The sequence below is a fragment of the Eptatretus burgeri genome, chromosome 5 (assembly GCF_056783735.1).
Source record: "Eptatretus burgeri isolate ZD-2024b chromosome 5, Ebu_testis_v1, whole genome shotgun sequence".
Taxonomy (NCBI): domain Eukaryota; kingdom Metazoa; phylum Chordata; class Myxini; order Myxiniformes; family Myxinidae; genus Eptatretus; species Eptatretus burgeri.
The window spans coordinates 87,943,990-87,958,503 of record NC_140965.1 but is presented as its reverse complement, the minus strand read 5'-3'; the positions used below and the strand labels follow the sequence as shown (position 1 = coordinate 87,958,503).

The 14,514-nt window shown below is 43.3% G+C and overlaps 1 protein-coding gene across 5 annotated transcripts in view; it reads left to right on the top strand.

The window, feature by feature from the left end:
* The first annotated feature begins 3,199 nt into the window (after positions 1–3,199).
* Positions 3,200–14,514, top strand: part of LOC147026907 (glypican-6-like) — a 475,934-nt gene continuing 464,619 nt past the window's right edge. For 3 of the 5 annotated variants that reach the window (XM_085882807.1, XM_085882805.1, XM_085882804.1), the window contains exon 1: positions 3,202–3,580. In XM_085882807.1, coding sequence (XP_085738933.1) covers positions 3,376–3,580 — 205 coding nt within the window. In that variant the 5' untranslated portion in view covers positions 3,202–3,375. Of the gene's footprint in view, positions 3,581–14,514 lie in introns of all 5 variants that reach the window. The other 2 variants (XM_085882808.1, XM_085882806.1) reach the window with 2 other exon arrangements.

Below are 14,514 nucleotides of genomic sequence, written 5' to 3'. Positions count from 1 at the left end.
TTCCATACCCATGGGGACCAACACATGTCTCATAAGCAGTGTGACCACTCCTTGGCTTTTTTCACAACATCTTGACTCTTCGTTTTTCACCTTGACGTCTTGGTTTTCTATAGGTTTTCTTGGCGTATAGGTTTTCTACTGTCATCGCTTTTCCGAAAACTTGTGAATTCTTCGCTTTTTTCATTGGCTCATCTTGGCATTTATGAAAATGAGGAGTGGTCACACTGCTCATAACCATCTCTATCAGGTCTAGTTGATGCACTGAAATCCCCCAAGACCAGAAGGGTATCTTGCCTGGGGAACTCATCAACCACAGACTCGAGCGTGGCGTAGAATGTATCCTTTAGGGTGAGATCACTCGCCCCAGTCAGAGCATATACAAGGACCAGGGAAACGACACCCAATGAGTGACGAATCCTTAGTCTCATAATACGCTCGTTGACCGGTGTTACCTCAGTTATCATTGGAGTCAGATTATTGGGCAAAGTTGCAGCAACTCCTTGGGCATGGTAACCATCAGAGCGACCAAACCAGTCATCGGTATCACCACCACTACGATCTCGCCACCATCCATTCTCCGAATCTCAGAGAGTTCTGCAATACCGATGTTTAAACACTTGAGCTCATATGATAACAATGACAGGTGATCAACCTCTCCTCGGGATAGGACATTCCAGGCACCCACCCGAAGGGACCACCTCAGGTTAACCCAAGGAGACCGCCATCTGATTGACACCACCTCAGCACCACACACACACACACTACCAAAATATGACCCAGGAGAAGGTTACCCCGTGGTTTTCCTCCTATCATCAAAGAGTGGGGGTCCTGAAGGCTTTGCCCCAATCCAGTCATCTGGTGAGCTGTCTTGCGGAGGGAAGCTGCACAGGAGGGACTACCACGGAGTGGGTTTTCTCAAGAACCATGGGGTGGGTTTTATAAACTGGCAGTTGTAATTATGTCTCATATTAATTACATAACACAGCAGCACACAAACGTCACACAAAATACACCACACAAAACAAGTCCGAGCGAGGGTCTGCAACCTCTGATTGGTCTTTTTCTTGTTTTTATTTCTTATTTTCGGGAGTGATTGAGGCAGCTATCATTTACCTATTCATCACCCCCCCCCACCCAAAAAAAAAGGTCTGCGCCAGAAGATCGTATTGCATGCTTGGACCAAGACCGCAGGTAGGGCAGGTATACTCAGCTCGTGCTCGTGTTTGCAGATACGTATGGTGAAATTCAGACCTTCCTCACTCCCTGTATTTTCCCATATTTTTATAAGTTTAATTCCTTTTCGGGGTGTGTGCATCACATGGCAACCTGGGCATTTGGTACCCATCTCTATTTGCCCTGAGAAAGTCTGCCTGCTGGAACCGCTGATATCCATGTGTGGTGATGGTGCACCTGTGATTCTGGGAGGAAGGGGGTGCTGCTATTTGGATCCAGTGTGACGGAATGGGGGTACGTGTCCAAGTCAGGATGTATGTGACTGGGAGAGGAACTTTGATGTGACAGTGTTCCCAACCACATGCAGCGTCTTGTCCTGTTCAGTGGTGGTGGGTGGGGGGGGGGGGTTACAGGAATGGAATGTGCTTCAATAGGCTTCCATAATTAATGTCCTCCCTCCTCTCCTCCCACCCTTCCTTTAATTAGCTCCACCACGCGCGTATGTAATAAATAGATGGCCTCTTTCTCAAAATCATTTTTCCATGTAATATAAACAATCCTGAAACGTGTAATTGAATGAAATTGCAGCTGTAAGTGCTTCAGTGAGCACATCCATTTACCGGTCTTAACCTTTGGTACCAAAACCCACGAAATCGACGCTCATGGGAATCGATGTTAAACTGATTTCAGATCAGAAAATGAAAAGGAATTCTCCGTCGTTGTGTTGTACATGCAGGACGAGCGCCGCAGCGGGGCGGCAGACTCCTGAAGTTGGGGAGAGGGAGAGGGAGAGGGAGAGGGAGAGGGAGAGGGAGAGGGAGAGGGAGAGGGAGAGGGAGAGGGAGAGGGAGAGGGAGAGGGAGAGGGAGAGGGAGAGGGAGAGAGAGAGAGAGAGAGAGAGAGAGAGAGAGAGAGAGAGAGAGAGAGAGAGAGAGAGAGAGAGAGAGAGAGAGAGAGAGAGAGAGAGAGAGAGAGAGAGAGAGAGAGAGAGAGAGAGAGAGAGAGAGAGAGAGACAGAGAGAGAGAGAGAGAGAGAGAGAGAGAGAGAGAGAGAGAGAGAGAGAGAGAGAGAGAGAGAGAGAGAGAGAGAGAGAGAGAGAGAGAGAGAGAGAGAGAGAGAGAGAGAGAGACAGAGACAGAGAGAGAGAGAGAGAGAGAGAGAGAGAGAGAGAGAGAGAGACAGAGAGACAGAGAGACAGAGAGAGAGAGAGAGAGAGAGAGAGAGAGAGAGAGAGAGAGAGAGAGAGAGAGAGAGAGAGAGAGAGAGAGAGAGAGAGAGAGAGAGAGAGAGAGAGAGAGAGAGAGAGAGAGAGAGACAGAGAGACAGAGAGAGAGAGAGAGAGAGAGAGAGAGAGAGAGAGAGAGAGAGAGAGAGAGAGAGAGAGTGCGAGAGAGAGAGAGAGAGAGAGAGAGAGAGAGAGAGAGAGAGAGAGAGAGAGACAGAGAGAGAGGGAGAGAGAGAGACAGAGAGAGAGAGAGAGAGAGACAGACAGAGAGACAGAGAGAGAGACAGAGAGAGAGACAGAGAGACAGAGAGAGAGACAGAGAGAGAGACAGAGAGACAGAGAGAGACAGAGAGAGAGACAGAGAGAGAGAGAGAGACAGAGAGAGAGACAGAGAGAGAGACAGAGAGAGAGAGAGAGACAGAGAGAGAGACAGAGAGAGAGACAGAGAGTCAGTGGGTGGTCGAGGAGGAGCCCCCATCACCTTCCCAGGGAGGAGCCCCCATCACCTTCCCAGGGAGGAGCCCCCATCACCTTCCCAGGGAGGAGCCCCCATCACCTTCCCAGGGAGGAGCCCCCATCACCTTCCCATCCACACGTCGTTTATTCGAGTTCCAGCTCATCACTTTAATATCACTTCTCCTAATTATACCAAAATATTGTTTTTTAACAAGGAACAACTTCATCTAAATCAATGTTATTGTTTCGAAAATTAAATCTACTGATGGGCGGGGTTAGATACGACTCCGCCTACCACGTCGATCTAGGCTCCGCCCACCACGTCGATATAGGCTCCGCCCACCAAGTCCCACCTTTCCCGATCGCTCCAAAACCGACGCGCTTCAGCTCTCACCACAAACATCAGCTCTCTCCGCGTTCGCGTCGCAAAGCACGTCCGTACGCATTTCTCTCTCGTGCACCGCACTCCGACCCCGTATCCATCACCCGCTCCAGTCTTTCTCCGCCTAATCTCTCCCCCATGAGACCCGTCGCACATCCGTCTCGTCTTCCCTGGATTCTCAGGTGGGACCTGGTGATGGCTCAACTCGCACTCCTCGTCCTCTTGAGTCCGGGGGTCCGATTGGAGCTCCCTCTGGGCTCCGGGACGTGTGTACGAGCCGGTCGAGCGTTCTCGAATCTTGGCTTACCTGGCCCAAGCGTGCTGTATCCCCGACAGGTGGAGGGTAAGAGTGGACCGCACGTGTGCCATCATGTTATCCCGTGTTACGTGGAAGGCTCTCCGCAGCTCTGGGCGAGTGTATGTATGTTCGCACGTGTCATGTCGTATCAAGGTTGCATACTGAACACCTCTTCCTTTGAGTGGTGGTGGTGGTTGTGGTGTGTCTAACCCCCCAACCCCTCAACCCCCCCCCCCCACGCCATATGAAGACCTTTCCTTGACCCGCGCGGAATCACGCCGTTTCTCCCGGTGATTGTAGTACAGTATATAGTTTTCATAACTGTGCAATTGTGCGCTCGTTATACACAATAGTATTTTCCCAATAACGGGTAAAGTTGCTGCAATCGGCATCGAGATCGGCAAGGTTCGATACACAAGACCAGCAGGCTGGTTTTGTCTGCACGGTGTCCGTAGTCCGCATGGCTTGTCGCATCATGTCTGCCCTCACAGCTTCGACTCTGCCCGATGACATGTCGTGTGAATTTTTACACCCACACGAATGCCGTCGACCCATGGGGTGGTCTGTCCGCTCGATGTCCCTTCTTCATGGTGTCCTTGCTCGTTTTCATCCATCCGGAGGTCTCGGAACGAGGGGTGGCCGGACCTGCTCTCGGAAATCTCAGCACATTTGAGGAAGGATGGGGGTTGGGGGGTTGTGGGGGGTTTGGGGGGGCGGCGTTGGTAGGGAAACTATTCTCTCTATTTTGTGGGATGTTGAGATGGTGGGGGCATTTAAGCGTTGTTAGTTCAGAGACAAACGTTGTATTCCGTCATAACCGACATATTTCTAAATTTATGATGGTCGTACATTTAATTGTTGTTATTTTGTTTGTTACTTTATTTTTGTATACAATGTCGTGGAGGAGCTATTTCGTTGATAAAGTCATTCGAACTGCCAGGTGTGGGAGGTATAACCAGAAAAGTGTGGACAAGGTGTTAAACTTTTGAGTGCAACAATGTTGGGGTGAGGAATTTTTAGCCGAGAAGATCTGTTCAAGTTTTCTTTATTCGAAGCACCGCATGAATGAAACTCATTATTTTGCTGTGCCATGTTAATCAATCTGCCACCACAAGATTGTGGTAACATTCTTCTTTCTCACAACACTGTGTCTGGGATGATGTCAAAAAAGTGGGATATTTGCTTCTGTGGATGGGTGATGATGCTGAGGTTGGTGCAGCACAGGCATTACGGGCCGAACGGCCTCCTCCTCCACCAAAGTTCCTTGTTCCACACATTGTGCTTTGGTACGCTTATTGTTGCTTCGTTATAGGTATGACGGCTTGCTATTTGAAAACTGTGGCACACCATGGATTGAGTTTCTGTGTACGAGTAAACAAACACCTGCTCCCCCTCCAGGAGAGAATTATGGTGTCGATGAAATATGTTGCACAATGACTTATGAACCCCCCCTTTTTCTCTTTTATGAAAAAAAAAATTGATTGTGTGCTCCCACCTGTCTCTCACCATCAAAATTTGGTGGAGATTGGTCATCCTGTTTTGGATTCTATAAGATACATACAGCATGTTATATTGAAATAACAAAAAAACCACTCGGCTGTTTGTCACAAGTTGGGCCTCAGCAGATGGTTAGAGATCAGTTTGAAGTTGATGTGAGATATGGGAATTTGATATCGGTAGCTCGTGCAACAAGGTCATGGTGGATAGTGCGCTCATCACCTCATCAACTTGGTCTCGGAGGTGACGAATCGTCTGCTTCCATGTATTCACAATGTTGTTGTCGCATGCTGCATTCGCTATGAACTTCACTTGCTCCGGCGACCTTTGAAGCTGCAGTTTGCTTGAGCGTGCTGATCAAGGCACGTGGATCGTGGACTACCCGAGCCATTGCACGAGCTCTCCACAGGATTTGCATGCACAAACATAGCGTTGAACTGCTTCAGAGCCAAAATATATGGAGCATCTAAATGACTGTTGAGTATGCCCAAACAACTCAATGCCAAGGCCCTCAGATGGTTGTCACGACAATTTGGCCACCATCGATGATCCGGACATCATTGAATACTTGTGAGGCGTGCAGCTAAGAGATTAACCAGTATACAGTGCGTCGGTGCATATGCCTCGCATTCCAACAGAGTGCTTTTCACCATGCCATCCAAGTCTTAATCTGCTCTCAAGAAAGTTTCGGGCACTTCAAGATGATTCATAATCAATTTCTGGCATCTTCACCATTCCCCACGTATCCAAGCTTTGGCGTGACAATACGAGACGTGCAACGCCATCTTCGACTATGTTATGTCTGTAAAGGAACGTGATACAAAGAATAAGCATTGGTGGGAGAAGTTAAAAAGGACCGTTTTATTTATTTCATCACAATCGATGATAACTTATGAATGAACATATTTAACTGATAGACAATTTATTGATTTCAAGACTTGGGTTCTATCAGTTGGTCCTCAACTGAATACAATATTGTCTTTCCAGATATGTTTGAATATCATGTCACTGGTGCTTCCATTTGTCAAAAAGGAAGCACCAATTATTATCTTTTAACCATCATTGTTCGACAGTTATTCACATTGTATTAATTAGGTAGAGGGCCATTCGAATTTAAAGTGTATTACGCCTTGGCAACTTGATTACGAGGTTGATTCCATCCAAAGTCACTTTGGAACTGGCTGCCTCCCCAAAATGTTTCCCATTCCTGTAGACTCTAGTTTATTTCATTGGCATTTCCAGGTTTGTCTCTGGTTGCCAGAGCACAAGCAAAGTAAATTTTATAACTCAGATGTTGGGGGTGTCGGAGTGGGGGCGAGCTCAAATTTATCATTAGCATTGGAATTTTTTTATTGGAACATCTCAGAAGCTAAGATGAGCTCTCACAGGTCGCACACTTACCTTTGAGCTGTCGAATCTGGGTTTGAGGTTTGTTACTGTAAAATTGATGCATCGCAGGCAAGGTTTTGCAGCACAAAGTACACAATCACTTGGTCATTGAGCTGGATGTCCCGTTTGCTAGCATTAGCTGGTGGACGTTAATGATTCCACGTCGTCTTTCACGCGGATTAGGGAACTATCACCAGCAGCACGGACAAGTTACAAATTCCTGCCCAAATCTTCTTCAGTTGAATATCAGGCATGGGAACCCTGTTCGTAAAGGTACTTGGGCCACAAACTTTCCCCGGCAGACTCCACAAGATGATTCGAGGTAGACCTCGCATGATCCTGGGATTCATTGGGGCATTCAAAGAAATAGTAGATTAAATGTTTTTAAAAGTAAATTATTCCACACCGAATCTTTACTGCAAAATGTCTGCTCTTCCTTCCCTTCCACCTTCAGTCGCTTCCCACCACTATTTAAGAAACTGTCATGCTACGGTTTTCTTTTCTTTATTAACCAAACTGGCAGTCGATGAGTATCGATGGCACAATCTCTGCTGAATTTAATCATTTACTCTGATCGTAAACTCTCACTTTGCTGCGGAGCGTCCGGTCGATGGCCGTTGATGGAGAGTTAAAAATGGTAACACAGTGAGGGGAATACTATTTTAAAAGGTGAGAATGATGCAAATTTTAACCCAACCCAGCCCCAGCTAACAGACTGCCATCAGGTCAACGTTGAGCCAACATCAGCGCTATTATTTGCCCAACTTGATTTTCACCATTTTGGACAACATTGCCAAAGGTCAGATTGGTTGCAAGGTGATTTCCAACATTGGTCCAACATTGGCCATATTGTGTTTAAAGAGGTGGGACAATGGCCAATGTTGGACCACCTTTGGAAATTCTATTTTGACATTCTGACCTTTGCCAACGTTGGGCCAACATGGGTGTATTATATAAGGTTGGGACTTGGTGTGGGGAGAAAAAATAGATTCTTCAGTGGGGGGTTGGGAGGAAAAGAAAAAATATATATGTAATTTTTTTTTTAACCTCGATCTTGCGAAGAGAGATGAATTAGCAAGTTGGTGGATGGTTCACTAAATCAAATCAGAAGTGCAAAACGATTGTGAAGTCAGCGTTGAACCAAGAGGTGGGGAAATATAATTCCTTTTCAAATTATGGTGAAAGCCGATTTCACATCTTCATTGCTTGGCTCCCATGAAATACCACTGTTTTGCTTTGTTTTTGTTTTGGACAGACAAATGGAACACTAATCAGTGACATTGAGTTCTGTTCATATATTTAAAAGAAGACATGCCTCTTACTTTCGAAATTTTTTTCCAGATGCTTGTAGATTGTAAATGTGTAATTGCATTTTCAGGAATTCTAATTTTAATGTTTGCTGCTCAAAGTTGCATTACAATTCATTCTGTGAGTTTGTGTTTGGTCTGTTTTTATATGCTATGTAAATCTGATGCTGCTTCATGTCGGCCTTTTTTGTGTAGGGATACCAGGTTCAACTCTCATTTACTGTGTTAATTTTCCCATTGTCTATTAAAGTCCCAGTAATTCATGTAAACAGTACAAAGAGGCTGTTGGCCGACCTGGTCTATATGTTTGGGAGAGAGGGAAGGGGCATTCATAAAATTGTACAAACAAGATTCTCTCAATAGGGCGTGCAAAACCAACTTTTTTATTTTCGAATATATAGGGTACGCCATTGAAAAGTAATTTAAACAAAAACACTCAACATCAGTGACAGACTCGTGAAATAATTTTTTTAATGTTAAATATTTGCATAATCCTTAAATTTCAATACAAATCAAGTGCTCAATATGACCTCCCCTCTCTTTGAAACATATATTATATTATATATAAATACATGGCATCAGGTTACCCCTCACTTTCTGAAGGGTGTCTTGCGTAACTCCTGAGATAATCTGAATAACTGCATCTTTCAAATCGGCAATTTTGTTTGGTTTCAAGTGAAACAATCTTACTTTGACTAATCCTCATATGTACTGTATGCACAAATATAAAAGACTGTAGGAAGGTAATTTTTTTGAAATGTTCAAGGAGGCTGGAAGATATGATGTTTCATCGCAAGAAAAAGCATTATTTTTCAAAACGCATCATGTACAAATGTGACCCTATTTTCTTTATCTTCTGGTACATTTCGTTTTTGATGGTACAGTCTCATGAGAGTGCTAAAGTCTGAAGCCTCAGCCTAGCATCAGGTGTCTGTTTCTATCTTCTTTATTCATTGGACCTCCTATAGACAGAAATGAGCACTCATTTCACTCTGTGCATGTTACACATCACATGCAGCAAATTTCAACTCCCTGCACCTTGTAGTGATTGTTATTAAAAATAAAATAAAAAAAACACTTCTGTACACTGCCCTTGCAAGTTTTGCAAGTCACCCTCCACAATTCCAATAGAAAAGACGTTATTACTCTTTTTTTTTTTCCGAGTTTTTTCATATATATTTTTTAATCCTGAAAAAGAGACCCCAGTGAACTCACAGTTGTGTTAAAAGATTGGCCTTTAAAACCCTATTCAAATCGTCCTTATGAAGGGGAACAAACAAATACACACTGTTTTATATACATCATATATATATATATATATATATATATATATATATATATATATATATATATATATATATGTATATGATCTGCACCAGTCTGTCTGTCCATCTGTTTGGGGAGGGGCTTCTCATTCAGGGCAGGGCTTCCCACTCGGGGAGGAGCTTCAAAATCAAATCGCCACCATTTTTTTGCTCCGTATAGCCTCTTTTGTGAGGCTTGCACTTTCTTCCACTCTTGATTTATATTTTTGGAGTCGCTAAGATGGTGTAATTTTCAGATACAAAAAAACAGCAAGAAAATTTGCATTTTTAGACAAAAATGCATTTTATGTGAAATTAAGGCCTGTAATATAAAATCTATTCAGACTCCCTCCCTCACATCTATATCTTAACTCTAATTCACCTTCCAATTTCATTTTTTGAAGTCAGTAAGATGGTTCAAGTTTCAGTTTCAGCAAAAGGTGAGAAAATAGAATGAACATTGGTGTTTATACACAATGCATTCTAATAGCTGTATTCAATGTATCTGGTCAGATGCGATGTGTGAAGGGGGAGTTATCATAGTTACCTTTTGAAGAAACAAAGGTACATTTTGATCACAAGTCGTACAAAGAAAATTAACGAATGCATGTAAGCGATCGCGGCAGCGGTCTATGATACACCGCCTAAAGAAAATACGTTTTCATAATCCAGAGGAAAGAAAATTGTGAAATCTTCAAAAAAAAACTTTGGTTTTCACATGAGTTTTCAAGGCTGAATCGTGTGCAAGTACAGGATTTATAAACAAACTGTATTTCACATGTGCAGGCACATGTTATTCACATACACGATGTGAAATAAATAAACGTTCAAAGGAAAATTCTTGAGAGATAGTTTTAGTTTATATTTTACAAGTTGTGTATACGTACACTTTAAAGAAGTTTATTTTAAATCCTCAACTAAAAATACGTCCTCTTGTTTTCTGTACATGAACAAAAAGAGTAATTTCAGTTTTCACTGGACTGAAGGGTGTAATGCCCAAATACACCGTCCACAACACTTTTTCCCTGGGACTTTTCCATTTTAGCTGTATTCTTTCGACTGTCGTCACAATAAAAAGTTTCAAGTCTTAGGTACTCTGATCCCAGAGTTACACAAGTATGAAGCTCCTGTGTGAAGCAGGATGACAGACATGATGACATCACACATCTTAAACAGAGTAAAAGTAAAGTATAATTTAAAATAATCAATCGCATTGCATTTGTTATTTTATGGCCTGCCAGGATAGCATTGACTTTCAAAGGATTGCACAATCAGCTTTGAACTACCTTGGCAGGGTTGGAATCTCAACCCAGCTATAAGCTGTCATCCTGGCATTTGGCATGCAGGGCGAGGCGTCAAACCGGAGGACGTGACATGTTGTGTTTGGAACTGCCATTTCCAAAATGAGGGAACAGAGTGAAACAGCTGATGAACATCATCATCGACTTGCACGGGAAGCAGAAAGAAAAAGAATGAGATGGGAGAATGAGATGGCTGATGAACTTCAACACAGACTTGCACAGGATGCTGAGCAACAAAGACTTTGGAGGGTAATGCATGCTCAGCAAACATGTACAACAGCATCCGTAATGAATCGGACAAAGTATCTGATAATATTGTCCAAGAGCATAGTGTGGTCCAATAACCTCAGCATGCGTGCATTGTTCTGCGAAATATTTCACAAATTAATCAACATGGAAAGGGGATGGATTTACTCTTTGTTGCTCCAAGAGGAAAGTCCAATTACCTCCACTATTGCCTTACCTGCTTGACTGCAACAACTTTGTCAAGGTAATGACAGAAAATATCACAACTTCCGAGACAATATCCGAAGTTGCAATTCGGCTTTGCTCCAAACACAGCTATTTCAGATATCTGGGATATATAAACAAACTTTGTTTCACATGTGCATGGACATGTATTCACATATGATGTCAGGTGAAGTCAATAAGTTGTGAACATTATACACTACCAGCCAAAAGTATTAGAACACCGCCATTTTTCCAGTTTTTACTGAAATTTAAGGAGTTTAATGTTCCAATGTACTCTGAAATTAAAACATAGAACAAATAACCAATTGCAGAGAAAAATAAATCATGGAATCGTTTTGTTGAACAAAATTTAATCTAAAATTTTGACTCCTCAAAGTAGCCTCCTTTTGCAGATATAACAGCCGAACATACTTGTGGAATTCTTTCCACAATGGAAATCAAATATTGTTTGGAAAGTTCTTCCCAACACTATTGCAGAAGTTCCCACAAATGTGTTGCACTTGTAGGTTGCTTTGCTTTCACCCTTCTGTCCAGTTCATCCCAAACCAGTTGGATGGGGTTTACGTCTGGAGACTGTGCTGGCCATTCCATGATATGAAGCCTACTGTCTGTTCTTTTCTTCTAAGGTAGTTCTGACATAGCCTGGAGGTATGTTTTGGGTCATTATCTTGCTGTTGGATGAACCCCTGACCAACTAAGCATAGACCAGAGGGTATTGCATGGCACTGCAAAATGCTGTGGTAGCTCTTTTGGTTCAGGGTGCCAGTCACTCTGTGCAAGTCGCCAACTCTGGATCCAGCAAAAGAGCCCCAGATCATCATGCTTCCTCCTCCATGTTTGACAGTTGGTGTCACACACTGAGGAACCATCCTTTCAACTACTCGACTGCGTACAACAACCCTGCATGTTGAAACGATTTCGAATTTTGATTTATCAGTCCATAAGACCTGATTCCAATTTTCAGTAGTCCACTGGTGGTGCTTCATGGCCCAGGCAAACCTCTTTTTCTTATTTTGCCATCTTAGCAATGGGTTTCTTACTGCCACTCGACCTGTCAAACCTGCAGCTCGAAGTCTTTTCTTCACAGTTGAAACTGAGACGTCCTTACTTCGACCAGTCTTAAGCTGTGCTTGAAGCTTCTGTCCTGTGAGCTGCCGATCACGTAAGCTGTTGACTCTCAGAAACTTGTCTTCTGATTGTGTTGTGGCTTTGGGTCTGCCAGACCTCTTCCTGTCAGAGTTTCCTCCAGTTTTCAAGTGCCTTTTGATGGTTTAGGAAACTGTACTCACCTTGGCCTACTTTGCAATTTCTTGAAAGAAAGACCAACACTTTTAAGGGTTATAATGGTCTGTCTGTCTTCCTTTGTTAATTGTCTTTTTCTCGCCATTATGACAGAAATATACTACTTCCTACAGTGCAATATTGTCCAAATAATGCTTCAGAGGGTGTAGCAACACAGTCTGTTCCAACACTGCTTTTATGCAGAAAGAGAGTTTGTAACTAATCAACAAAAGTTGGGATACCTGTAGAAATTGTTTGCATCAACTTTCAAGGCTTGATTTACTTCCATTGCTGCAGAATAGCTGCAGTTGCGAACCCATTACTTGTTCCCTGAAAAGGGCCTTTTTTTAACAACTCAAAAATTTGCATTATTTTTCAGTTTTTGGCAAAACTAAACTTTCTTTTTTTAACCTCTGGCAGTTTACCGCTTAGCTTTGTACCATTTCACGTTATTCACTGGACTTGAACTGCTTAAATTTCAGTAAAAACTGGAAAAATGGGGGTGTTCTAAAACTTTTGACCGGTAGTGTATAGATTTGAGGTCCGTCTAAAAAGTAACGGGACTGGTAGTGGGGCAGATAACAGCAATTTTTGAGAGGAATCGTGCAAATGATGATACAAGCATCACATTTGGCACATTTGTTCTCCAGGGGATTCCAATCAAATCTGCCTGATTGGCCATTTGAAAATACAAATTTTGAAAAATTTGAAAAAAAAAAAAAAATTCAAAAAAAGTCAAGATCACGAATCAATGTTGGATGCTGGCTGAGATTGGTGAATGTTTCAGAAACTTCATCAAAGACGTTCCAAGTCTGCCATGCAGTTTTCTTCCCTTTACTGCGGAAGGCAGATACGACGTCACATCCAGTGAACGCATGGAAATATGGGATCCCTCAAGCTTTCTCAGGCCCTATTGCAGAAACTACCTCATGGACTGGAATCCATCGCACATTGGCTCCTTGGCCTAAGGCAATCCACATGTTCTCAAGACCTAGTTTCTGTAAGATGGCAGTACAGATATTGCTATGACTAGTACGTCCGTGTCATTAGCCTTAATGATAATGGACTTGCTACCATCCGTCGTTGCATCCCTGGCTTGTACAAATATTCGAGGGTCAGTTCTTCATGACAACATGGAGACGCAGCATCCAGTGACTTCCTTGTGTTGCTCATGGCATCTTCTCCTTTTGTGACAATGACTGTGCTTGTCGTCTGTGCTTTACACATCTTTTCCGCAAGGAAGTGAAACAGCTCAGTCTTGTTGCTGTCATCTCGAAGAAAGCTTCTCCAGTTACTTGAGGTCTTACTGGTTCCTGTCACTCTTCTTCTGATTCCTTGCCCCCTTTTCGACCTTGCCTCGGACTTCAGACTTGACTTCGTGTACACATCAAACACTACGTCCACCCTCTCGTACCTGGCACCATAGGATTCCACCTTTGGGATGATGTCTTCTTTAGCATAGTTATCAAATATCTTTGAAGTGCGTGGAGATAGGGCATTGATAAGTGCTGAGCCATCAATGATGACTGCATCTCCCCTTGGTTCTCTGTCTGGGATGTTCTCTTGTGCTTCAAGAATTTCAGCCAGCTGTGACTTCAAATTTTTTTGAAGTTTTTTTTTGAAGTTTTTTTTTCAAATTTTTCAAAATTTGGATTTTCAAATGGCCAATCAGACAGATTTGATCAGAAATCCCTGTAGAACTGAAATGCCAAATTTGATGCTTGTATCATAATTTGCACGAGTTTCTGCAATCTACTCCACGATGACTTCACAGAAATTTTATTCCAAAAAATATATTGAAATCACAGCTTGTCCCCTTCAAAATAGTTTCCCTCCAGTATCACACACTTGTCCATCCTCTTTTTTCACACTTCGATGCACCCCTGGAAGGCTTATTCTGGAATCCTCTGGAGCTCCGTCATCATGGCCCTTTTGATGGCCTCCACATCAGGAAATCGCATCCACTTGATCACCCCCTTGAGCTTGGGGAATAGGAAAAAATCACAAGGGGTCAAGTCTGGCGAATATGGGGGTTACTCCAGAGTTGGCACGTTCCTCTCCGCCAAAAACTGTCGGATGCTCAGGGCACTGTGAGCAGGGCATTGTCATGGTGGAGCACCCAGGCGTTGTTCTCCCACAGATCCCTCCTCTTGTCCCAGACTGATCTCATGAGGCGCCAGAGGATCTCCTTGTACACTTATTGATTCACTGTTTGACCCTATGGTAGAAACTCAAAGTGGACGATGCCCTTGTTGTCAAAATGCGATGAGCATCACCTTGACCTTCGACTTCGACATCCTTGCTTTCTTTGGTCTTGGTGATGACGGCCTTTTCCACCAACGACTCTGCTTTTTGGTCTCGGGATCGTATTCGAATATCCACAATTCATCACCAGTAATAACTATCTCGAGCAAGTCTGGATTGTCCTC